At 34.9% G+C, this 27708-nt stretch overlaps 1 protein-coding gene across 10 annotated transcripts in view; it reads left to right on the forward strand.

Moving 5' to 3' along the window:
* The window catches only part of ARHGAP29 (Rho GTPase activating protein 29), a 73624-nt gene that overhangs the window by 43324 nt on the left and 2592 nt on the right, over positions 1-27708 (forward strand). For 5 of the 10 annotated variants that reach the window (XM_081057418.1, XM_081057423.1, XM_081057420.1 and 2 more), the window contains 17 exons: positions 1646-1694; positions 2116-2253; positions 3110-3174; positions 3592-3702; positions 3830-3910; positions 4122-4310; positions 5073-5210; positions 14009-14166; positions 14718-14857; positions 15123-15224; positions 17931-18029; positions 19074-19213; positions 19506-19694; positions 19973-20110; positions 23361-23590; positions 25501-25831; positions 25965-26073. In XM_081057418.1, the coding sequence (XP_080913544.1) occupies positions 1646-1694; positions 2116-2253; positions 3110-3174; positions 3592-3702; positions 3830-3910; positions 4122-4310; positions 5073-5210; positions 14009-14166; positions 14718-14857; positions 15123-15224; positions 17931-18029; positions 19074-19213; positions 19506-19694; positions 19973-20110; positions 23361-23590; positions 25501-25831; positions 25965-26073 (2407 nt within the window). Of the gene's footprint in view, positions 1-1645; positions 1695-2115; positions 2254-3109; positions 3175-3591; positions 3703-3829; positions 3911-4121; positions 4311-5072; positions 5211-14008; positions 14167-14717; positions 14858-15122; positions 15225-16319; positions 16407-17930; positions 18030-19073; positions 19214-19505; positions 19695-19972; positions 20111-23360; positions 23591-25500; positions 25832-25964; positions 26074-27708 lie in introns of all 10 variants that reach the window. The other 5 variants (XM_081057415.1, XM_081057422.1, XM_081057417.1 and 2 more) reach the window with 2 other exon arrangements.

The raw sequence follows: 27708 nt of genomic DNA on the forward strand, positions 1-27708 counted from the left end.
TTGCTATGAAATAATAGAACACGAGGAATATATGTAAAATATTGCTTTACAGATTTATAGTACTAGTAATATTTTCATTTAATTAAATTTTTTACGTAATGCAAGATACGTAAACAAACCACATTAGGGACATATGTTGATCATTTACTTTTAAAGACGATCAAATCCAAAAATGATTTCAACAAATATTTGGAATTGTGCCTAGTACTTGTATTATATCAGAATAATACAAAAACTTGAGTTCTTTCGTAAAATGTTACAAAATGTGAATGACTACTTAAGGCATTTGTTATGTGTACTACATTACTGAGAAAAAAATTTGACTATTTCTAATGTCATGCATTGATGACTCATTGAGGATAGTGTATAAATCTTATCAGAATGATGAATAATTTTAAGATCTTTAAATATTCTGATATCATTCAGGATTTTCCCTCAATGATATCATTTCAAACTTGCTGCTAATTCAGAAGATGTAATAAAAATTATACTTATGTGACAAGTCTCTGAACAATTTAAATTTTAGGTGTGAATCATATTTCCTGTTCCTGTACATCTATTGTGCACACATATTATACTCATTCTTAATAGGAAAATATTTTTTCCTTTCTTTTTCTTTTTGCACCTAGTTTTCCTGTTTGCGATTTTTAATTTACCCTAGAGATTGAAATAAAGTCCATAATATAATACTGCTAATAAAATAAAATTACTTCGTTTGATGAAGAGTTTTGAAAAATATCTTTAAAAATAGTAGTTGCCATTTATGTAATAGTGCTTATTATGTACTGTGTGAAGCCTACATCATCTCAATTCTTAAAACGGCTTTATGAAAATAGTCTAATTATCGCCATTTTACAGATGGGCAAACCAGAGCTAAGTGAGCTGAAATATGTAGCCCAATGTCAGCTAATAAGTGATAGATCTGGACTTCAAACCCAGGCCTCTTTGATTTCTTTTGCATTGAATCCCTTCATTCTCTGTATTGTCTAATTAAATAGATCAAATGTGTTTGAGATCTCACAATTTTGATAGATAATTTTTTTCCTTCATTGTCTAATAAAGTAGCCTCTTGCCACATGTAATTCTTTAAATTTAAATTAATTAAAATAAATAAAATTAAAAGTTCACTTTTCATTTACATTACTTTTCAAATGCTCAAACAACTACCGTCTACCTTAGTAGACGGTGCAGATATAGAATATTTACATCATCATAGAAAGTTCTGTGCTAAGCTCTCTGATAGGCTTTCAGAGAAAATGCTTATCATATAATAAAATGGGAAGAGATGGCTGGAAGAGACAGGTCTTTGTCTTCTATTTAGATTGCTTCTGTAACTTCCTGGATAATATTTTCGAGATTGCAGAATTTAAAGTTTTGAATAGATTCATTAATGTTAACTAATGCTGTTAGTAAATAATGAGGTTATTCATTCTTGGACCTTGAGAACTGCTGTTGTAAAACGCTATATCATTCTTATAAAATGTTCTGGCATTTAAACAGAGTTCTCAAGCCCTTTGAGTTCTAAATACTTGAAATTCTTTAGCAGGAATTATGTCAGAGTAACAAATTAGAGTGAAAAAATTCTGAAGCAAAGATCTGTTACCTTCTGCTCTAATCTTAAATTTGTTTTCTTCTATGTTGTAAGTCTTTTGAAAATGTTTCTGTGGAATCAGTGGACTCATCCAATGAAAAAGGTAATGCTTAAGGTACTTTAAACTTTTGTCAACTTTTTGCAGTTATTTTTAATAAATGATTGCATCTCTTCTTGCTTAGTAAACTAATGTATTCATTTTAGCATAAACTGATATGTAAAGTTTTACATATAAAACTTAAGGAAAAAAACACCTGCTAGAATAGATAATGTGGTGATAGAGACTGATCAAGAATTGTGTATGGCTTGTTTCTTGATAAATAATAGTAGAAATGCACATTAAGATCAGAAATATAATTTGAAACCATTTTAAGTTTAAACTACGACCCTTTAATTTCTAAACTTGTTGCTTGTATTTTTTTTAACCAGTTTTCATTGAAGAGCATCATAGGATTTGAATGCTTTTTTTGCTTAGTTACGTGATCATATTTAACATATAGTTACCTTAATATTTTTGTTTTCAGGAAATTTTTCTCCTGTAGAACTAGACAGCATGCTGTTAAAGAACACTGACTGTATAGAATTGGCTTTGTCATATGCTAAAACATGGTCAAAATATACCAAGAACATAGTGTCATGGGTTGAAAAAAAGCTTAACTTAGGTAAGTGGCCCTTTGGGGCATCTGATTAACTTTGGAGTGTAAGAACTAAGTTGTTTGCAATTCATTTTGTACAGACTATGAGTAATATAATTACAAATTAGTAGCTGTTTCATTGTAGTAAATAAAATTATTGTCCATTTTCCCTTTTTGAAATAGGAAAGACTCTTTTTACAATAAATGTACTTATTGGACATTAATGTAGGGCAACCAACAAATATAATAGTATACTGTCTTTGCCTTTAAGGAAGTCATGCTCCAGTAGGTAAAAAGAAATGCAATCAGATAATATGGTAAAAGGAGATAAAAGCAACAATAGGTGTATGAGCTAATATTTTCCCAGGGTTTATGTTTGCTTTCACATCCATTATCTCATGGATGTGAAACAGAATGCTTTCACGTCCATTATCTCATTTAATCCATACCAAAACCTTAGGAAGTAGGCAAGACAAGAATTATTATCCCCATTTTACAGCTGAGGCAAACAAAATTAGATCATAGGTTTGTCTAACATCGCAGCAATAACTGGAAGAATATAGAATTCACCCAAAGCCTGTCTCTTTCTACTCCATTATTTGTTATTAATAGGGAATGCCCGTCAGGATCACCTGAATAGCCTTATAAAGGGATAGTACACAAACCTAGGTCCCATCCTCCAGAGGTGAGGTCTAAGCAAGTATTTTGGAAGTTTCCCAGTTGATTTTGGCAAACACTTTTGATGAAGAATCACAGCATCATATCGTGATGTGGACTAGTATTTGTGATCGCGTTTTACTTTGAGAATTACGAATAATTTTAGAGTATGGAAAGGGAAAAATAAGTTAATTTTATCTTCTGATGCCTTCTTTCACATTTCCAGAATTGGAGTCCACTAGAAATATGGTCAAGTTGGCAGAGGCCACTAGAACTAGCATTGAACTAGAGGTGAGTTATTCAGTGAACTACTAGGGTTCTATACCAAGGGATTATTCAGATGAGCTCCTGATTGTGCCTTGCAAAATCAGAAGGTTTCAATTACTGTAGGAAAGACTTAAATGCTAAACTTTTTATTAACAAAATAAAATTCTTTTAAATTTGCCTGGATACCCATTATGAAAAAAACTAGGAAATTCACAATTTTATACGAATGTTTCTTATCTTGTTAGCTACTAATTTTGCTAACTAATTTATAATTAATTATAATAAATTTTCTTCAGTACTTTTCCATAGTCATATTTATGACTAGACTTTCAAAAAAAAGTCTAACCTTAAAATTTCTCTTTTTAAAGAAGAGTAGTGGAGGGGTCTAGAACTCTAGTGCCATTTCTATTGGAAAATTTACTTTACAATTTTAAATTGCAGGAATTTATGCCACTGCAGTCTCTGTTTACCAATGCTCTTCTTAATGATATAGAGAGCAGTCATCTTTTACAACAAACAATTACAGCTCTGCAAGCCAACAAATTTGTTCAGGTAAAAATTTATATGCACAATACACATTTTTTTGACAACAGCATATCTTTAGAAAACAGCTTTTTTTTCTTTCTTTTTTAAAAGTAACCCCCCCCCTCCTTTTTTTTAAAAAAAAAAAAAAAACCAGCCTCTACTTGGAAGGAAAAATGAAATGGAGAAACAAAGGAAAGAAATAAAAGAACTTTGGAAACAGGAACAAAATAAAATGGTTAGTATTACAATGGAGTTTTTATCTACCTATCTATGAACATCTAAAATCACCTGCAGTATATATTAGCATCTATCCTGGGAAGGTGCATATTTTACTCTATAGTTCTTCTAAAATGCTCTGTTAACCATCTTGCTTAATATGCTAAAGAAACATGTGTATTAGGGTTTCTTTCTTATTCTGTATTTAATAATAGTCTTTTTCTGTGTAGCTCGAAACAGAGACTGCTCTGAAAAAGGCAAAATTGTCATGCACGCAACGTCAAGAAGAGTATGAGAAAGCAAAATCTTCCATGATTCGTGCCGAAGAGGAGCATCTGAGCTCAAGTGGTGGATTAGTGAAAAATCTCAACAAGCAGCTAGAAAAAAAGCGAAGGCTGGAAGAGGAGGCTCTTCAAAAAGTAATGATCTTATTTTGTTATTTGCAAGTTGAATTAGCAACGATCTGCTAAAGCTCTGGTTCTCAAACTTTACTATGTGTCAGGATCAGCTGGAAGGCTTGTTGAAACAGATTGCTGGGCCTCACCCCCAGACTTTCTGATCAGCCCCAGACAACTTGCATTTCTAACAAGTTCCCAGGTGATGCTGCTGCTGGGGGTGGTGGGGACCCACACTTTGAGAACCGCTATGCCAAGAGACTTTTGTCTGTCTTTCTAATTTTGGGGTTCATTTGTGAAAGAAGTGTCTTGGAGAAGCCAGCAGTTTAATATTTTTGACTTGATTATTTAGAAAGTTCACCTGTTAGGCAACTATGTGTATATGTGTACTAATTCCAGTACCAGATAGCAAGGCTAGCTGAAGCTTTGTATTATTTATGAAATTTAATTTGATAAACAAATTAAAAAGATTGTATAGAAAATGGTAAATGTACATAGCAAATGCTGTTAAATAAAAGTGAACATTTATGTAACAGGCAAACAATATACTAATTGTAAGTCATACTTGATTGTCCATTATAGTCAGGTGCCCTTGAGTCACTGGCCAAAACAGAGTATTTGTTATCTTTAGAAATATTGTATTTAAGATATAGAATATTTCAGAATTTTTGTGCGTAAAGGCTTTTTAATTATTTAAATTCAGCTTTACTGCAATAAGTATTTGTTTTAAAATAGAGATTCTAGTGATTAGTGTTATTTTTGTGTGTGTGATATTCATTCTTGAAGGTAGAAGAAGCAAATGAACTCTACAAAGTTTGTGTGACAAATGTTGAAGAAAGACGAAATGATCTAGAAAATACAAAAAGAGAAATTTTAACACAACTCCGGAAACTTGTTTTCCAGTGTGATCTTACCCTTAAAGCTGTAAGTAATTTCTTTAGTACTTTGAAATCAAGAGGGGAAAAAAAGTACGTATCTGCAGAAGGGAGAGGGATGCTTGATGAGTCATGATTATTATGAGATTTAATTTCTAAGATTAATGGGACATTTATTAGAGTTTGAAAATTGACTTTCAGTTTTTAATAGATGATTTCTTTGTTTAAAATTGAAATCTGAGACTTTGAAATTGCCTCTAAGACACTGTCTTGCTTGGGTTGCTTGTCAGAATGGATTTGACCCCTGAAACTTCTATCAGCACTATGAGATATACTCTTCAAAATTTCAGTAAACTAGATATTAAAATTGAACTCAGTGATTTATTTGAAGACAAAATTATCCTGCCCTCATGTGTTTTCATTTGCCTCTTTAAAATAGTTTTTGTAAAAAATTTACCAAAAATAACCCTCTTTTTTGGTGTACATTTCATGAATTTTAACACATGTATAAATCTGTATAACCACCACCACTACCACGATCCGGATTCAGAACAATTACATTACTCAAAAAAAATGTCCTCATGCTGCCGCTTTATAGTCTGCACCCACCCCTAACAAATACTGATATGTTTTCCATCTTTATAGTTTGGTCTTTTCCAGAATGTCATATAAATGAAATCACATAGTATGTAAGTTTTGGAGACTGGCTTCTTTGACTTAGGCATAATTCCTTTGAGATTCTTCAATGTTATGCATGAATCGATAGTTTATTCCTTTTTATTGCTGAATAGTATTCCATTATATGAATGCACCATGGTGTTTATCCATTCAGCAGATGGACATTTGCATGGTTTCCAGTTTTGAGTGATTGTGATATCTGTTGACTGTTTTTGTGTGAACATAAGTTTTCATATTTCTAGGGTAAATACCTACGAGTGAGATTACTGGGTAGTATGGTAAATGTCTGTTTAACTTCATAAGAAATTGCCAAATTGTTTTCCACAGTGGCTATAACTCTTTTCATTCTAACCAGCAACGTATGAGAGCTGCAGTTGTTCTGCTACCTTGACAACTCTTGTCAGTTGTTGTTTTTGTTTTAGCTAGAACAGCTTCTTAGAACATTAAGTGGGTAGTGGTAGTAGATTGAATTTGTGTTTCTGAAAAGACTAACGATAGTGAGCATCTTCTGAAGGGCTTATATGCAGTCCACATGTATATATTTGCCACTTTTTAAAGATTGAGTTGTTTGTTTTCTTATTGTTGAGCTTGCATATATCGTCTTAGAATCTGAAGCTTCTCTTTATTCTTTTGGCAGTGTCTTTTTTGGAGCAAACAATTTTAATTTTGATGGAGTCTAACTTGTCAATTTCTTCTTTTTATGGGTCATGCTTTGGTATTGTACCTATGAGTGCTTCACCTAATCCAAGGTCATAAAAACTTGTGTGCTTTCTACTAAAAATTTTATAGTTTGACATTGATATGTGATCCATTGGAGTTAATTTTTGTATAAGGTGTGAAGTACAGGTTGAGGTTTGTTTTTTGCATTTGGTTGTTGTATTAAAATTATACCCACCAGATTCTAATTTATGGAGATGATTGAACACTGACATGGAGAGGTCAATGTTATTGGAACATGAATTACTTACTTACATTTCCCGAGAGACAGGGACACGCTATGCCACACAGGGCCACAGGAGAAATAGCAGTTTGGTCAGACAGAGTAGGAGTGAGGGAAAGCGAAGTACAGAGCCTTTACTGGGGTTTCTGAGGAAAAGGCAAGATAGGGAAGGATAAGCCATATAGGATTGGTTATTTTGAATAGTTCCAGTGGGCTTTAGGGTATAGGAGTGTCTTTAGTTGCTTGGTACCTGGCCCTGGGATGACATATGGGAGGAGAAAATATTGGCTTGGTGTGCGAAAGTTAGATAATGCAGTGGTGGGAGTTGGCATATGAAAGACATGCTATGCTCCCAAGCTAAGAATTGCCTGGCTCTGAGAGGAGCAGTTTCTCCCCAGCCAGCAAGCTTTTTAAAATGTCTAAACATCATAAAATACAGAAAACAAAAAGCATGGTTAATACAGTTGTCCACTTGTTCCAATACCATTTGTTGAAAATATTGTGTCTTCCCTGAATTGCCTTTACATCTTTGTCAAAAATCGATTGACCACATTTTTGTAGATCTCATTTCTAGTCTCTGTTTTGTTTCATGGATATATGTGTGTCTGTCCTTTAGCCAAAGCCCTACTGTGTTGATTACTAATGCTTTATAGTAAGTCTTAAACTCAAGTAGTGTGAGTCTTCCAACTGTATTAGTTTTCAGAATTGTTTTTGAGTATTTGAGATCCTTTGACTTTCTATAAAAATGTTAGAATCACTTTGTCTATATCTACAAAAAAATCTTGCTAACATTTTGATCGGGGTTATAATAAATTTTAGATGACATTGGGGAGAATTGACTAATATGTAGCATCTTAACTATATATAGAGTTGTCTGGTCCGTGAACATAGTGTGTGTCCCTACTTATTTAGGTATTTGATTTTTTTTATCAGCATTTTGTAGTTTTCAACATATAAGTCTTTTACGTGTTTTGTTAGATTTAAACCTATGTATATTTGTGTTTATATGGGAGGCTATTGTGAATGTGATTGGTTGATTAATGGATAGAGCTAGAGATATATACATACATATAATTAAAATGAAATAACACCAGAGATATATATATACATACACACATATGCAATTTATGTGTGTATATGTATCTATGCACACATACACATACATTTACTTAATTTCAAAATCCAATTGTTCATTGTAAGTATTTAGAAATACAGTTAATTTTTGTATGTTGATCTTATATCTTGCAACCTTGCTAAACTCACATATTAGTTGTAGGAGCTATTTTATAGAATCAGTTGGGGTTTTCTGCATAGAAAATCATGTTACTGCAAATAGGAGCAGTTTTATTTCCTCCTTTCCAATTTGTATTCCTTTTATTTATTTTTCTGATTGCACTGGCTAGGACTTCCAGTTTATTGTTCAATAGGAGTGGTGAGAAAAGACACCTTTGCCTTACTTATTCTTGATCTTAGGGAGAAAGCACTTAGTCTTTCACCATTAACTATGAGGATAGCTGTAGGTTTTTGAAATTTTGTCCTTTATCAGGTTCAGAAATTTCTCCTTTTTCTGGCTTGCTGAGAGTTTTATCATAAAGTTGTTGGATTTTTGTCAAATGCTTTTTTGTATCATTTGATTGATGTGATGATGTAGTGTTTCTTCTTTAGTCTGTTATGATGGATTACATTGATATTTGAGTATTGATTTAGACTTGCGTTCCTGGCATACTCCATCTCTTGGTTGTGATGCATTGCTCCTTTTATATATTGATATCAGGGTAATTCTGGCCTGATAAATTGAATTGGGAAGTGTTCCTTCTTATTCTATTTTCTGAAAGAGATTGATTAGAATTGATGTTACTTCTTTACATGTTTATTGGAATTCCCTGGTGAAAGCATTTGGACTTAGTGTTCATTTTCAGAAGATTTTTCACTATCTATTCAATTTATTTGATATTGGCCTAATGAGTTAATTGTTTCTTTTGGGGGTGAATTTTTGGTAGTTTGTGGCTTTCATGGAATTGGTCCCATTCATCTAAGTTGTGGGGTCTATGTGCATGGAGTTGTTCATAGTATTCTCTTATCCTTTTAATGTCTTAGTGGGCTATGGAGATATTCTCTCTTTTATTCCTGATATTGGTAATTTTTGCTTTCTCTCTCTTCTCCTCTGTCACTGGTTAACCTGGCTAGAAGTTTATGAATTTCATTGATATTTTCAAAGAAACGGCTTTTAATTTCATTGGTGTTTCTCTTTTTTTAAAAAAAACAAATATTATTTCTGCTTGCTTTGGGTTTATTTTGCTTTTGGTTTTAGTTACTTAAACGTGGAAGCTTTGATCGTTCATCAAGACCTCCCTGCTTTTTCAATACAAATATTTAATGATTTAAATTTCCCTTTAAGCACTGCTTATCTGCATCCCACAAATTTTGAATTATGTATTTCCATTTTTGTACAGTTCAAAATATTTTCTAATGTCCCTTGACACTTTATCTTTGACCTGTGGGTAATGTAGAAGTTTGTTGTTTAATTTTCAAGTATTTGAGGGTTTTCTGGACATCTTCCTGATACTGAGTTGTAGTTTAATTGTTGTGGTAAGAAAAATATTCTTTATGGTTTCAATTCTCTTAAATTTGTTAGGGTTTATTTTATGACCCAGGATATGGTCTGTCTTGTTGAATGTTCCATGTATGCACTTGAAGAGAATGCGTATTTTGCTGTTGTTGACTGGAGTGTTCTGTAAATGTCAATTAGTTCCTGTCAGTTCCTGTCAGTTTATGGAGTTGTTTATTTCTTCTATGTCCTTGATGATTTACTTTTTACTTGTTTCAATTACTGAGAAGGGAATTTTGAAGTCTCCAACATATAGTATATTTTTAGCTCAGTTTTTTAAGTGTTTTGAAATTGTCAGCTGCTTATACATTAATGATTTTTGTATATTCGAGATGAATTGATCCTTTTATCCTTATGAAATGTCTCTTTTTATTCTGATAATTTTCCTTACATTTTAGTCTGCTTTAGTCTACATTTAGTATTGATATAACTATTTCATTTTTATTTTTAGCATGGTATACTTTCATTTTTTTACTCTTAACATTATCATTATATTTAAAATGAATTTTTTATATAGCACATAGTTATCTTGATTTTTTAAAAATCTGTTTTGACAGTCTGTATCTTTCAAGTGAAATGTTTAGACCATTTATACTTGATATAAATATATGTTCAGATTTAGATCTATATCATTATTGGTTTTCTGTTTATACCTTCTGTTTCCCTTCATTTGTTTGCCTTTAGCTACCTCATTTTGGATAAATTGGCAATTTTTTAGAATTACATTTTAATTTATCCATTTAATTTATCTAGTATAGATTTAATTTAATCTGTTTTATTTACCTATTAGAATTATATTTTCACTTATCTAAAATGCTTACATACATTTTAATTTATCTATTGGGTTTTTGACTGTATCTCTTTGTATAATTATTTTTAAGGTTTTAATAGGCATAGATACATTCCTTTTGGAATTGGAATCTGCATTTTGAACAAGATCCCCCCACATGATTCATTGGCACATTAACTTTTTTGAAGCACTTGTTTAGAGAAGTTATATATATCTTGATCAAGGTCACCCAGCATGTAAGTTGTAAAGCTGGGATAAGAACCTGATTAAATGGCTTTAGACCATGTGCTCGTAAATACTGTGTTATCTTGCTTAATGATTATTCAGTCTGGATTTGAACAACTCCAAAATTAGGATGATGTTTATATCAAGCTAAACAAAATATGTTTCCTTGTGGACCTTTCAAGTCATACTGTGCTAATAAAATCCTTCTTCCATAAGATAACACTTTAAATATTTAAAAATTATTATTACCTGCCCTCTCTGGGTCTTTTCTCCAGATTAAATACCTCCAAAACTATTACTTTTCTTTGTATAACATGGTTTTTAAGTTCTCTCATGAGTTACAATCTTGTTTTCTACATCCCTCTTAAAACATGATGCTATTTGGTTATCCAACAGTTATGATTTCCTTTAATTTGATGTCATGTCAGCAAGAGGTTGCCTGATTTTGTATGTAACACATCTGTATTATTTAATGCCTACTAGTTATGTAAAAGAAATGTAAGATATATGCCTGCTGTCAAGGAGTTCAGTATCTATTTAGAGAGAGAGAATTAACACATCTGAAAAATTGGAAAGTGATGTATACCGGTGTATGAAGTAGACTTTGATGTTAAAGTTTCCCAAACTTGATCAGATCCCCAAACTTATGAAAATTACTACAACATGTAATTATATAGAGGTTCCATATACATATTTGTAAAATTTCTTATTAGCTAGAATTGTTTTAAACCAATTTGCTCAGGTTTATTTGTTCTATATGGCATTATTCACATTCAGATCCAAGTAGATACCAAATGCAACAGCAGTTCTTGACTGCAGATACTATTTCCTAGGTAACAAGCATAACTTTCTCAGATTTCTTTGTTTTCCTTTCCATCAAAGGCACAAGAATTTGGGATTTTGGGTGATTTATTTTTCAACACCACCTCCAAAATTTTTTTTTAATTATATTTTCATTCTAGGACATATAATTACATATGTATTTCAGAGAAAACAAAATCATTTGATATATAAAGATGCTAGACACTCAGATTCATTTACAATCATAAGGAACACACACAAATAAGATTCACATCCCAGCAAAATTGTAAGTTATGGTTATCAAGGATTATTCCTGAATATTCAAAATTGTCTTCAATTATAGTATTGGTGGTATAAGATGTAGATCATAATTACATTACTAAGAGAGAGGAGGAGAAATGACCAAGTCAGTCACTAAAGATCTAAGCAAATCAATGGGCTTTGAAGAATGGGAAAAATTAGAATAAGAGTGTTTTGTGTTGTTTTGTTTTACAGAGCATTCAAGAAACCTTTATCCTTTTTCTAAAGTATAGGACAGAAAATTATATTGAACAAAATTTTTAGGTTAGTGCTGATTAAATGGGAGAAACTTTTCTCATTGATTTGAAATTACGGAAAATTCTATTTCACCAGCTGTCAGAAAAATTAGCACTAATCTAGGTACCATGGACTAAAAATTAAATGTCAGTGGTAAAAGCTGGGCATAAAGTTGGAAGACCTGTGTGCTTGAGTGATCAATACCAGAAAATGTGCAGAATTACAGTATGATCTTGACTAGTAACATTTTCTACTACTATTCATTTGGTCATTTCCCCTTTATGAAGCATTTAGGACACTGCGTTACACATTGGAGACCTAGAAGAAAAGGGCTAAGTCCCTGACTCAGAATGCCGATTGAGGGACAAAAAGATCTAGAGGCTTGATGATTTTTTAGGTATCTGTGAGCCACCCTGCAATTAAGATGCCCAGCAAGTTTTGCAGGATCTACCCCATGGGGGCCTTACCCTTTAGCATTTCTGTTAAGTGAGGGAAAAGGCTAAGTGATTTAGGGAAAAGAGATTTTAAGATGGGGCTATCTGTATATATTATTACTTAAGTCTCTTATTACTAATAAATACTCAGAGACAAATAATCAGCACATGAATCCATCCGTTAATACCATTCTATTCATTTGGCTTTTCAAATTAGTGGTGTTTTTAACTAGATTAATAAAATTTATTAAAAAGTATTAAAAATGTACAGTTACCTTTAGGATCAAAAGAGTGAGTTCACTTTACCATTAACGGGAGAATTCCCTGAACATTGCTAGTTGCTGGACTTACGTTTTACTATCAGCAGTTTGAATTTCCTTTGTCCCTTGAAAGAGTCAGGGCACAAATAAGCTATTCTATTAGGTTTACTTTTTAAATACTGTTTGTGCTGAGTCATCGTTATCCTTGAGGAATGCCTGTCTACCTGAAAAGGACTTAGAGGCTAATCCAAAGTTCCCCATATCATCTGGTATATGAAGAGATAGGAAGAGGAAGCATGGCAGTCTTGGAAATAACATTAGTCCAGTCAAATTTTCATTCATTCGCACTCCCCGCACAGGAGCTGGAAGCATTTTAAAAAATAGATCATGTTATGTAGTTTGTAACTCTCTTTAAAACCCTTTACTGGTTTCCCATTGTACTTAAATCCAGACTCCTTAACGGTGGGTTAGATGACTACTTCCCTTTCGGGCTCCACCTCTTTCAGTGTGCTTCAGCCATATTGACTGTCCTCTATTTCTTGAGCACAAGCTCTTCCCACTCACTCTTGTCCTGGGATCTCTTGTCTAGATTGGTCTTCTCTCTTCTCCCTGTAACTTGGCATTGGCTCTTTCTTATATCAGGTCTCAGTTCAAAAGCTACCTCCTCAGAGAGGCCTTCATTAACTTACCATGTCAAAAATACCTTTCCACAAGCACATACCTGGTCATATTCCATAACCTGACAATCTTATATAGTATTATTTGCAGTTTTTAGTGCCAGAAATGATCTTTATTTAATTTGTTTTCTCTCCAACGCCACCCTTGGGAGAACATAAACGCTATGAGTACTGGAATCTCATTTGTTTATTTGCTATAATATACCCAAAGCCTGGGTTTTTATGAACATTAAATTAATTAAGTCATGTAAAGCTCTCAGAATGGCTCTGGTATAGTATGAGCACCCATCAGCTGCTATTATTGTTGTTGTTGCTATTACTGTAAGTAGTAGTAGTAGTAGTAGTAAGAGCATACTTAGGCATAGGTAGAAACTCAGTGGAATAATGTATTTTGAATAGATTCAGAATAATACCTAATTATAAAAATTAAGTACTGTAGGATGCATTATACATATAAAGCATTTCTATTTTCATAAGATTGAAAAATGAAAGTCAAAATAATCATGTTCTGATTGGAATTTTTCCCCCCACATTTTTCACTTAAGACTTTAGAAAGTTGTGATCAGACTATGAGAGTACAGTGCTGAGAATTCTCAAAAATACATTTGTTTAAAATTGTGAACGAGTAGGGGCATGGGATTGTATTTTTGAACTTCTCAGTTTAAAGCCAGTTTTGCTGGAAATGATTGATACATTGGGTTAAGGCTACTTTTTTTCCCTTCTGATCAAGATCATGCACAAAGTCAGGCAACATAGTATGCTCACGATACTATTCAGTGCTGTGTGTGTCACTGGATGGCCTATTTCTTGGTGCTGTCACTTGAAATAAATGTACGTTTCCATAGCATTCTATATATCATGAATTATTTTGCCTTTTATCCCTATGTGTGACTGTAGGTTACAGTTAACCTCTTCCAGATGCAACAACTACAGGCTGCCTCCCTCGCAAACAATTTACAGTCTCTCTGTGATAATGCCAAACTGTATGACCCAGGCCAAGAATATAGTGAGTTTGTCAAGGCCACGAATTCAACTGAAGAAGAAAAAGTTGATGGGTGAGAATTGATGTATAGATGAAATTTTCTTCATCAGATAAAATATTTATTGCTAACCTCCTGTATAGTATCAAGTGGTATCTTTTCTAACATTGGCAGATTTGACTTTAAAATTTTCTGAAGTTTTTTATATTATTTAAGCTATAACTAATCCACTTAAGAATAAAAAAACTTTTCATTTTGAAACAAGAGCTCAGTTCTTTGAGATTTAAAAATCCTTTGAGAACGACAAATAATATCTACTATTTTGAATGCAGAGGACACAGATTTAACCTACATTTCCACAGGTTATAGTAGAAAAGTTTAACCATGACATGAATAATTGATTTTACTTTTGCTACTCTTTTCTGTATTTCAGCTGTAAAAAGTACAAATGGTTAGTAAGTTTTATTCACATCTCCCTTAAGAAGTTGAACCATATAATATGTTTGTTCTTAATATTTAAATTACTCTACATTCATTAAATTAACAGATTTTTCTGAAAATAAAATAAAATAGGTTGATTATTAGTCATTCTTCTCAGTGATGAGTTTTGTTTGGGTTTTTCTTAGCAGTGTAAATAAACAGTTAACAAGTCATCCCCACACTTCTGGCTATGGACCTGCTGACTCCTTAGAGGACGTCGTGCGCCTCCCCGATCACTCTAATAGCATGGAAGAGGACGGGTGCTCCAGCAGTGCAGATGTAACAGGTAGTTTCACAGTAATGAGAGCACTCATTTATGAAAGACCAGATTGTTTAAAATGCAATTATTAAATGAGTTGCAACTCTGGAATTTAAAAATCAAGTCTTGAATTGTAACTTTATGAGGCCTTATTCACAGTTGTCAGCCCTGTGTCTTTCATAAAGTGGGTTATTGATCACTGTTAAAGAAACTGATCTCATTTTAAATAATGTCAGTATTTTCCCTTATCCATCTATAGCCTAGGTTAACTTTCCATATTCTTTTCTTAAAGGTCCTTGCATAAGACCATGGACATTTGGGATGTTCAGTGACTCTGAGAGCACTGGAGGAAGCAGTGAATCTAGGTCTCTGGATTCAGAGTCTATAAGTCCAGGTATGTAAGTTTAGCAGTGAAAATTCAGTGAAAGATTAATAAAATATTCCTTTTTGGGAATATGCTTTGCTTGCCTTATGTTTATAATTGAACTGTCTCTTAGAGAAGAATATGTACCAGGGGTGCCAAAAAAATGTGTACACATAACTGGTATTCATCTTTTGTCATTGGTATATATTGAGTATTACAGTTTTAATATAGTTTTTTCCTTTCTTAAAATGTGTATACATTTTTTTGGCACCCTCTGTATGTATGTATGTGTATGCATACATATATATGAATGTATGTGTATATATATACACATATATACACATACATACATGCGTGTATATACAAACATATGTGTATCTACATACATATATATATTTAAAAGAAGATTAATAAATCTTCGTATATTTACCACCCAACCTAAGAAATAGAACATTATCAGTATATTACAAGGCCCCTGTGTGTACCTCCGTGATAACATTGTCTTAACACACCAGAATAAGCCATCATCCAGAATTTTGTTAATCATTCCCTACCTACCGTGTTTCCCCGAAAATAAGACCGGGTCTTATATTAATTTTTGCTCCAAAAGACGCATTAGGGTATATTTTCAGGGGATGTCTTATTTTTTCATGTACAACAATCTACATTTATTCAAATACAGTCATGTCATCTTCTTCTGGAACATCGGCATAATGTCCTAAATGCGTCCATCTGGCTGATGATCTTAACTGGGGCTTATGTTAGGGGTAGGTCTTATTTTCAGGGAAACACGGTATGTTAAAATGTTTTAGTACCTGTATTTGGTTGACCTTTGCCCTCTTTGGAATGTTATACAGATGGAACTGTACTGTTCTTTTGTGACTTCTTTCATGCATTTTTTTTTGAGATCCATATTGATGTGAGTAGCTGTCTTTGTTTTTTACTATACTCTGAATAGCTTTCTGTTCTGTGAACATTATTGTCAATCTTTTTTATTGTTTTGTAGTTAATTGCTATAATGAAACCATAATTAACACCAGTTCTTATGCCTATGATCACTTATTCTCATTAATTTTTTACAAATGTACTTTAAGGCCCGTAATTTGATAATCTCATATTCCTTAGAGAGGCAGACTAGGTGTTTTGAACTCTCCCTTAGTGGCTTCAAGGAGGACACCTTGCCATGGGTTATACAGCTAGCAGGAGAAGAAGGTAGGTAGCACTTGAACCCAAAAGGTTCTTACTTCAACATCCTTCTTCTCCGCTCCTCTACCAAAGACTGCGCCAGTCCTTTTCTTCCTGCTACGTTCCTTCCTTTTATTTGGCACTGCAGGAGATAATGCTACAGGATTTAACCACAAAGTCCAACACAGTTTTTTTTAGTGTTCTACATATTATAGAAATTTTATTCGTGTAAATAAATGTGTTGAATTTAAAATTAGATATCATTTCCATGCAGCACTGGGGTTTGTAGGCTTACTTTGCATCCTCCTTTAAAACTAGTTCTGTTCAAGGGACACTCAGGATTGAGCCTAAATATTTGAGTATTTGTAATGAGCTTTTTAAAAACAATGTAGTTCCACCTGTCCCCAGAAATTAAGACCCATTCTAGAGCAAGCCCTAAATTAGTTGGAATCCTGTAAGACTTCATGTGATACACAAAGATTTGAAAACTGGTCGCATGATAAATAGATGACGACCTGGGGATGCCTAGCCTGGAAAAGAGGAAAGTTGGAGACATTACAGCTATCCTCAAATATTGGAGATGTAAAGGGACTGAAAAGTAGTCAGAGTGCTTTTGTTTGCTCCTTTAGGGAGAAGTATGACCTAAGACTAGGATTTATACGGAGGCAGATTTCTGCTCAGTAATACAAGAAAGCTATTCTACAATTAAAATAGTTCTAAAATGGAACAAATGACCTCATGATTTCTAAGTTGTTGCAGACATGTTCAAAGCAAAAACTAGATGACTACCTTTTAAGAATATTGTGCAGAGGAATCTTTTTGGGGCGAGATTATTGCTATAAATCATTTGTAAAGTCCTTTCTAACTCTGACCCTTAGACTGTTAGGCTTTGATTTAAGTGAATTCTTCCACTTAGTTGTAGCCCTGTTTGTAATATCAGCAGGGAGCAAATGAACCTCATTACCTAGTTGGGCTGCTTCTGAACATGCTTTGATACACATGGCAGGGTCCTTTGCTGGCATAGGCATCGGTGCTCTCTGCTCCTGCCAGGAATCATTGTTCCTGCTTCCCAGTCTCGTCTTCCTGGGAAGATAAATGTGATGTTACTGTTAGTGTATTGCTATATTTAAAGATTTTTGTATACTTTACAAAGCTTTAGGTTATATTGTGTACATTTATAACTTAATTCAGCAAGCATTTAATGACAACTTTAGTATTGTGCCAGGCACACTGTCAGATATTAGATATGAGATGTGAATAGAAAATGCTCCTTGTCCTGTAAAACTTACATTCCCTAGCACTACCAGAAATTGGCAGTCAGGGTCTCATTGGGATGGCTGATCCTCAATTTTACATTGATTTGTACAAGTTTTAGTTCAGTTCTCTTTTGTTCCCAGGATTTTCCTGTATCCAAAGTCTGAGAATGGAAGCAAATTTTGTACATTGTAGCTAATAAAAATAGTATGACTGTATTATTCAAAAAATGCTATCCGGCCGTCATAAAATTCTCCAGTGCATGATCAGGTAATTGTACCCATAATTTTCTTTTAGGAGACTTCCATCGAAAACTTCCACGAACTCCGTCCAGTGGAACCATGTCTTCTGCAGATGACCTAGATGAAAGAGAGCCACCTTCCCCTTCAGAAACTGGTATTGACAATTGCTGAATGTCACTGAATCAAGTTCTCACTAAACCAGTTAAATCAGTTGCACTGCATGATATTAGGAAAATAGTATATTTCAAAGAATTACTCTGCTGTGTATTAAACAAAAGGCATTTAATGGCTTAAATATATTCCAACAAATTATGTACAAGTATGGGTTGATAATATATTAATCAAATGTTACAAATGTAAAAACAAGCAGCAGAACTACTAGATCTAAAATGTACTAGCACAGTGCTAAAATAGGCTAGATATTTGATCTTTCATAAACCTAATATAGTGACTTAACTGTTAAAAGGGTTGCAGTGCGTGAGAAATTCTGAAATAAAGCCACTTTAAAAGAAACAGTGCAAGAAGCTAAGCAAGAAGAATAAATAAGTATACTTCTTGATGACAAGGAAAGTTGTGCATGTTGAAGGATATAAAAGAGAAGTCTGTTACCTTAATGACTTGAATTAGACTCATATAAATTAGTTTTGTATATTTGAAATCACCAGTTACCTGTTTTGGCATCTTTTACTAAAATAATACAGAACATTGACCTCCGGTAGGGTATTGATACACAACTAGCTATTATTATCTGTAATTTTATAATGATTTAAAAATAGCTTTATCCATAATGCAAATAATGCTAACACACTAATGTCATAGAGCTAGTTTTCTTTGAAGCTTTTATAGGGGCATTTTTTCTAAGAATGTAATGCTACCAATGTAACACCCTTCCCAGCTCTATAAAGGGCATGTTAATAACTATAAATTTTCTAATTCTGAAAACATTATGCTGTGCTGATTTAGGAGCATCTTATTGGTTTGGTGGTGCTTTTTACTTATTGCTAAAATGTTTGATAAATATGTGCATTGTAAGAGATCTTTAAATAAGGTGCTTATTTTGATGTTACAGGCTCAAAATAATAGCTTTTTGTAATATATGAATGATTGTAAAGTCTAGAGATTTTTCAAAATACACTATTCTGTGGTATAATTTTTGCTGCCTTATAATTCTTATATAATAATCTATTTCTGTTGCAAGGACCCAATTCCCTTGGAACATGTAAGAAAACATTGATGTCAAAGGCAGCTCTCACCCACAAGTTTCGCAAATTGAGATCCCCCACGAAATGTAGGGATTGTGAAAGCATTGTAGTCTTCCCAGGTGTTGAGTGTGAAGAGGTAAGATGTTTCTGGCATTACCTTAGCCCCTTTATGCTTTCTGTTTTATCCTTTTCTGTTACTAATTTTACTGAGTCGGATCTTTTGCAAATATACTTTTAATAAATTATATAAGGAACCACAATGTACCTTCTATAATTTTATATTTTCTTTTGCTATTAAATGTATGTCAAGCACCACAAGTTATATTTTTAAACTCATTTTTGTTGTGTTACCACTCTACCTATCGTTTGTCCAGTTGTGAATAGTTTTAAGGTAAGTTAACCAGTTTTAAACTTTCATTTTCTTGCAGTGTCTCCTTGTTTGTCACCGAAAGTGTTTGGAAAATTTAGTCATCATTTGTGGTCATCAAAAACTTCTGGGGAAAATACACTTATTTGGAGCAGAATTCACACAAGTTGCAAAAAAGGAACCGGATGGTATCCCTTTTATACTCAAAATATGTGCCTCAGAGATTGAAAATCGAGCCTTGTGTCTACAGGTATGTTGTAACTCTTGAAATTAAAAAATTTAAATATAAATGCCTTTGTGATTTGTTCTAATGATAAGGAGACTTTAAAGGAAAACAATGATCTCAATTTTTAATAAGTAACTGATTTTATTCAGATTTATTTGGAAAACATTACCTTATTTGGCCTAAGTTTTTTTGTAAAGTATTAATAAAAATTAAAATAGATACATCGAATATATCTAGATGTCCACATTTAGCCATTTGTATTAAAGCAGAATTTTTCAAAATTTTTCTTCTTTATTCTCAAGGGAATTTATCGTGTATGTGGAAACAAAATAAAAACTGAAAAACTTTGTCAAGCTTTGGAAAATGGAATGCACTTGGTAGACATTTCAGAATTTAGTTCACATGACATTTGTGACGTCTTAAAGTTATACCTTCGACAGGTAAAGTTTTTACCCTTGAAACCTACCACTAAATAGAAAAGAACAAACATGATTTGCATTTTGTTCATAATATTTGCTACACAGATCTTTTTATTAACAAAGACCGTATTAATATTTTTCTACTTGTTGTATAGATCAAAGTGAGTATAAAATATATGTACAGTTTACAGACAAATACTACTAAAAACACTCATTTCCTATCACCTATCTTAAGGAAATTGAACATTATTGTACCTTTTAGAAGGGCCCTATATGTCCCTCCCAGTTGTAGCCTATAACCCCACCCCAATAATTTTTTCTAACCATGTTAGTAACTCCCTCTTTTTCCTTAATAGTTTTAATACCTGTTGTGTATTCCAAAGCCATGTATCATTAAGTTTCAGAAAACTCTGTAGATAGCATAATTCTATCTATGTAAAGAAAGGCTATTATTCAGACTGTTACATGAAGGATTCAGTAAATAGAACAGTGTCTAGGTCATAGTCCAATTTTACCTTCATTGATATTTTAAAATAGCTGTTGTGGGAGGTCACTGGGCAAGGTCATGAACTCATCCTGGAAGTTCACCATATTTGGGACATCAAGTAGGGCTATCCTTGCATAAGCTGGCTACTGGAAGTTAGCAGGAATGTGGTTGGGCTTCTCTATATTTTCTCTTCCTATGCTCACTGTTGTACCTGTAGTTTTCAGGATTAGATCCAAAGAAAACACTTCTGTGGGGTGAAATAAGTGACCTTCGTGGCTTCATGCAGCAGTTTATGAAGGAGTTTCAGGAACAAACAGCACACTGTCATGATGAGCCAAGTATAAAAATGATTTGGTCCTTGGCTAAAATTGAAGAGACAGTTACAGGGAGCATAGTGACTACGGTCCTCAACGTGTCGCTCTCGGTCCTCAACGTGTCGCTCTCGGGAGTTCTGATCTCCATCTGGGCCTTTCTTAACATAGCGAATAGCTGTCATCCTGGGATCGCTCTTCTCCACCCTCTCCTCTTTTGTAAGGGAACACCTGTCTTCTGTGTCTTGGCTTCCTATGTTGGTTTATTCTCCTGTTTTGATCAAGCCCATCTCTTGAGCAAGGTGGAATAAGAGTACGTATTTGAAACCTTATTCATCTGTCTTTATTCTACTTTTTTGAATGGAATGGAAGAGTGTGAGTGGTGTGAAATAGTAGTCTAAGCTGGAAATTATTTTTCTTCAGAATTTTGCAGGCATTTTTTCTGTTGTTCTCTTTGAAGCCTAAGGTCCTCATTCCTGATTCTCTGTATGTGGCCTATTAATTTTCTCTCAAAAGTTTATAGAATCTTCTTTTTCTCTTCATTATCCTAAAGTTAAACAATGATATGCCTTAATGGGGGTGTAGTTTCACCCACTATTTCGGGCACTCCAGGAGCTCTATCACTCTGGTTACTTGTCCTTTAGTTCTTACAACTTTTGTTGCTCGTTTCCTTGAAGTTCTAGACCTTCAAGTTGTTGTTTTTCCTACCTGTTTTGATTTGTCTTCCATGATTTTCTGCTTAAAATGAGAGTTGGAAATTAAAATGTCTTTGGAAACTCTTGAATGAATACATAAAGGCTTTCAAGATTTTGAACTTTACTGTAGTGTGATCTAGGTGGGCTATTTGGGAAACACGTGATGTCTGCATCTCCAGGGCTAGTCTGATACCCTAGGGGAGGGTCTTTCGCTGCCTAGATGGGTGGTGCCAGCACTCTGGGAGTCAAGTAGGGTAAGAAGACTCTAGGATCTCTGCTTTCGGCATGCATCCAGTCACTAAATTTCTGTTTTTAGATGATTGTCCACCTGATTCTTGTGCTTGGCATTGCCTGTCCTGAGAACTGTCAGTTTAACACTGCCCAGAGAAGAAACCCCCAGACTTCTGGGGAACAGGTTGCTCAGGAACATGGAGTAGAGACAACAAGGATCTAGAGACCTAATGCTTCTTGGGTAGCCCACCCTTCCTCACGGTTAGAGGACCTTGTGCTGACAGCCCCTGAGTTTCCTCATGCTGTAAACTGTTGTATCTCAGTTTGGAATTGTAGCTTTCTCGGGACTGCTAAGGCAGCACTTGGTCATCTGCCCTTCCGCTTGTGAAATGTTGCTTTTGTCTCCATTCCTATTTTCTTGGTCCTATGGGCTGAACTGTATTTCAGTAGGGTTGCAGAGGGGAAAAAAGAAATAGATACAAATGTTGGACCTGCCATGTTAGCCCAGGAAACCATTGATAGCTCTTTAATCACATTTTATAATATTCTCAGCTGAGAAGTTGAGAAAATGTACCTTTGAATGACTATAAATCTCACAGTGAAGCCTCCTTTATCTATTCTAGCCATATAGGAAAAGGAAATGAATGGGGTCCGATACTATCAGCTATCATTCTGGCTCAGGAATACTATGGGACCAAGACTTTAGTGTGGGAAGCCATGCTCAATTCTACAGTATTAGAGAGTAGCCTTCATTTTACTCATATACCATGTGGGAAATCTAAAGCTCCAAGAGGTTAAGTGATCTTCTTCAGATCCCAGAGTGGTGGAGGTAGAAATGGATCTCAAAGTGTCCCCTCTCTGGGACCAACGGGAAACTGGATAAGCAGGTGTCTACTTCACCACAGATAGTATAGGACACCAGATGTTTGCTGTATTTTCCATTGCTAAGCAGTGGAAATATTGAAATAAGTTATGCCAGTAGGCATATCAAGGGTGGCATACCCTTTGATAGTTTGAGGAACTTTTTCTGTTGAACTACTTACACCAATTCAAGTTACATTTAAAAAATTGATAAATAAAATATTGACATTTTCTTTCTTGTAAGCCATATTGTCTTATCTTCAGTCTGATTTAAGTAAAACACAAAGACCAGAAAGCATTTTGTTCTGTTTCCCCCATACCAATTAAATTCAGAGTATAAGCTTTTTCTAATTAATTTGGCTTAATTTTTGTATCATCCTGGGTTTGTTTCAATAAAACAGTTGAAGTTCTTGCTGGCTTAGGTGCAGTCATGAATCTAAGGTTTAGATTTTACTGATTATGAGTTAACTCATTTTTAATATAAATATGATTTATGGTGATTATGTCAGATCGACTTTATAGATTATGTCTGTAGCAAACATATGTACATTTCTAAATGTGGATTGACCTCAAATCTTTCTTGTTAATGTAAAGGGATGTATTAAACCATTCAGTAAGCTCTTCAGTGGATATTAATGGGAAGGAAAGGACAGAATTATATTTTTAATGTAATTTTATTTCTTTAGCTTCCAGAACCATTTATTTTATTCCGATTGTACAAGGAATTTATAGACCTTGCAAAAGAGATCCAACGTGTAAATGAAGAACAAGAGACAAAAAAGGATAGCCCTGAGGACAAAAAATGGCCAACGTGTATAGAAATAAACCGAATTCTTCTGAAAAGCAAGGACCTTCTAAGACAATTGCCAGCATCAAATTTTAACAGTCTTCATTACCTCATAGTACATCTTAAGCGGTAAGAACTTTGTATAAGATGAGTATCCATTAGTGGATGGATAACTGATCAGTTTTGTTGTTTTTATTTTTTATTGTGGTAAAACACATAACATAAATTTACCATCTTAATCATTTTTAAGTGCACAGCTCAGTAGTATTAAGTACATTCACATTATTGTGCTAATGTTTTTTAAATGAACATTTCATTCCATACAGAGGGTGCCAATAATGTATACACATTTTAAGAAAAGGAAAAACCTGCATTAAAATTGTAATGATATATACTGATATCGAAAGATGAATACAAGTCATGTGTATACAGTTTTTTGGCACCCCGATATGTGTTAGGGAAAGGGAGTCAGGGAATGTGTGGGCATGCACCTGGCCTCTGTGCCTCAGCTGCCTCTTCTGTGCCGGCTCTGGCTCCGGCTGGGGAAACAATGAAAAGGTTTCTGTCATTTGTTGTGCTTGTCAGCTTCAGGGGCAGACCTGCAGACAAGGGCAGTGCGGCATCATTCTTATTCTAATAGAGCTATGCACTGCAAGCCAAGGAAGACTGCTAAGGGAGGCTCATGAATCAGAGAAGGGAGCCCTGAGCCAGCCCTGAGCTAAGTAATGGTTTGGTGGCAGGAAATATGCAGAAGAGCATTCCAGGCAGAGAGTAACAGACACAGAGATACAAGAGATCATTTTGCATTGAGGAAGTATAAGCAATTTGGTTAGACTAGGATATAGCAAGCAGTGGCAGGAATGAGCTCGCTTGGCAGGGGCCTGGTAAAAGAAAGCCTTACCTACCTGGCAGGTAACTAGACTGTCTTCCTTCTGTGCCCACTAAAGAATTTTGAGGCAAGAAATCAACATGCTCAGATTTGCCTGTTACATCTTTCTGGCAGCAATGTGGAGAATGGTTTGGAGGGGAGGGAGGCCTTTACTGCACTTCAGACCTCCTGGAATAGTCATAGAAATAAAGGTGACAAGAACTTGAAGTAAGGCCATAGCAGAGGGAGTGGTAATAGAACAGAGCGGTCTTTAGGAGGGAGAATCAGCTAGGCTTGAAGGCTAGCTGTGAGCAATCAGAGAGAATAGGACAGTGATGTTTAAGTTTCCAGCACCGGGACTTGCAGGTTTTAGGGGTATTTTTTATTTCTGCTGGTAAAACTCTAGCAGTTCTATCGCTGGAGGCTCACGGGGATGTCCAGAGAGGGTTCAAACTGGAGCAGCGGTTCTAGTTTCTGCGCAATAAAGAATTCAAAAGTAGACAGATGCAGGAAAGCAATTTATTGAAAACGAAAGTACATAGGGGAAAGTGCAGGCACCCCGAGGAAGTCAAGATCAGGGTTTTCCATCTCTCCTGGGGCAGGAATTGGTGATGTCCCATTGACTGGTCCATTCATGTCCTCCCCCGGGCAGGACCCAGCCTTTTCTTCCTTATTTTTCCTCCGGAACTGTCATGGCGTCAGATACATGATGGGAGTCATAGTAACCACAATGTAAATGAGATTATATATAATGACATTATTATAATTAGTTAAGTAAATGTCACTATTATAATTAGTTAAGTAAATGTCACGTCAGGAATTAGCCCAGCTGCGTGAATCTAGTTCTTGTTTTTCTCCAGCTGCAGGTAGCCAGATACAGTCACTTGTTACTTGTGTAACCAGTGAAGCACCTGGCATTTATACCCTGGAGGGGGTTGTCAATTTCCTAGGCTATGTATCCTGCCTCAGTTTCTTCTCCTAACTTAATTTGTATCCTCTTACTGTTGAAACCCAACTTGGTGTGTGTCAGTTTTTAATCAAATAAATTTATCCTTTTCTTAGACCTCTGTAGCCCATTTTCACTCCACCCTTCTCAACCCATAGTAGTAAAGTACCATCAGGGCAATCTGACAGGCAAATGTCATACAGCTTTATGTGTTCTACTCTGCAGGGTCGTAGATCATGCAGAAGAAAACAAGATGAACTCCAAAAACTTGGGGGTGATATTTGGACCAAGTCTCATTAGGCCAAGGCCCACAACTGCTCCTATCACCATCTCTTCTCTTGCTGAATACTCCAATCAAGCGCGGTTGGTAGAGTTCCTCATTACCTACTCCCAGAAGATCTTTGATGGGTCCCTACAGCCACAAGATGTTGTGGGGTGCAGTACAAGTGGTGGCGCGCCTCAGGTGGATCAGGGCTGCCTTCTGAAGCCTCCGTTATCACCAGAAGAAAGAGAACTAGACCGTTACATGAAGTCACTGTTTTTTTCTTCAAAAGAAGTGAGTTTTGACCTTCATGCAATTGTGTTGGAACTTTATAATGTTTATGTTAAGTTTTAAAAAAAAACCTTTGAATTGTGTATTTTGAGGTGTGTTTGCTCCTTCAAGTTTAAAAATTCTCTTCCATCAACAGGATATCCACATAGCAGATAGTGAAAGCAAAGTTCTTGAACCAGCTACGTCATTTGAGGAAGCAGAACGAAAGCAGAATGCATTAGAAAAATGTGATGCATGTCTCATTGGTGAGTGGCCAGATACAATACGTGTTTTCTGACTTAAAACTATGTCACTAAACCATGCTTAAGAGCAAAGGTGAGTGGGGCCGAGAGAAGTCAGAGAAAGCAGCATCGTTAGTACATGGATCTTTGCTAGCCATTAAGAAAGTTGCCTTTTAGTGTACCTCGCATTTCAATGAATGTCACTGCCTATAATAGTCTTTCTTAGAAAAAGACATCTTGTAGTTCATAGATATTGCTTGTGCTCTTTCTGAAAATGTTTTTGTTTTCATTTTTGCCATGAATTCAAGTCATGGCAGAAGTGTATTGAGTAGTGTGTTAGTTCATTGGCATGTTACTACAGATCATCGTATCGGTCTAACTGCTCATGAGGAGTCAGCTGGATTCCTAAAATGACAAAAAAATGTAGACTCCTAAAACGTCTAAAATGTTTTCCAAATGCTTTTACCTAGCACTTGCCTTTAACACATTAAGCACACATATATGTGTGTCTTTTTATTTCCTTCACTGCAGTCATTTTATTCACTATATGATGATTTTAGTTGCAGTGATTGGTAACTATCAAGCTGGTAGAAAGGCTTCCATTTATTACTGTAATTCTACAAGTTACTAGAGCTAAATGCCAGTTTTTAAAAATTCAGCCATATATGTTAAATTTGATGTATGATCAAACAGCAGTTATCATAGCCTGATTGGGTCTAAAAAGTAAGGGACCTAATATTCATTAAGTGCCCCCTGCTCTTTGCTAAGCACTGTGTTTATTGTCTGGTGCCATTTATCTGGTTTGATCCTCATAATAGTCTGTGCTATAAAGTCAGTAGTAGTAGTAGGCCCATTCAACCTATAGCCTAATAGTCTGAGAAATCGTGCCAAAGGTCATGCCCCTAATAAATCGTCAGTCAATATTTGAGCCTATATTTGTGCTCATTTTACTATCCCATGATCTAGGGCTCCCAGTTCGAATAGTTATGATAATAAATGTCATTTTTGAGTGCTTATTATATACCAGAGAATTCTAAGCACTTTTCATGATTAGATCATTTGGGCCACACATCAACATAGATACAATTATGATTTTCTTTTGACAGATGAAGACACTGAGGGAAGTGAGATGGCTTTGTCCCGTGCAGAAGTGGTAGAACTTCTGCAAACGCAGCCACTGGGCTTCAGAGTCTGCACTCTATCCATTAGGCTATAAGTTTTTCCCTCAGAGTACACTTTCGTGGGTACCTACAGCCCAACCACAACGAGTCAGTTCCCTTAGAGGGGTCTGTAAATGTGGGTTCGGACCTGGGAAAACAAAACAAGAGAGTGTTGCTTTGGTAGCCCAGCGAAGAGAGGTCAGCAGTCTCAGATAAGAGAGAAGGTCAGATGAGGTGACTATTGGCAGTGATTCTGATGGGCGCCTGTCAGCAAACTGCTGCCCAAAGGACTGTGAGCAGAGGGCTGGAATGTTTCAGAAATCGGACGTCTTTAGGAGAGATGTAGCAAAGAGGCACAGGGTTTAAAGCAGCTCAGCGTTCTAGTCTGAGGCAACATGGACCATGGGAACTTGGTAGGAAAGAGGAACGTAAGTCTGGAAGTAAACTGTCAATGGAGTGAATGGCATTTTTCCTTAAAGTAAAACAATTCAACTTCACT

Source organism: Rhinolophus hipposideros, assembly GCF_964194185.1.
Source record: "Rhinolophus hipposideros genome assembly, chromosome: 8".
NCBI classification, from domain to species: Eukaryota; Metazoa; Chordata; class Mammalia; order Chiroptera; family Rhinolophidae; genus Rhinolophus; species Rhinolophus hipposideros.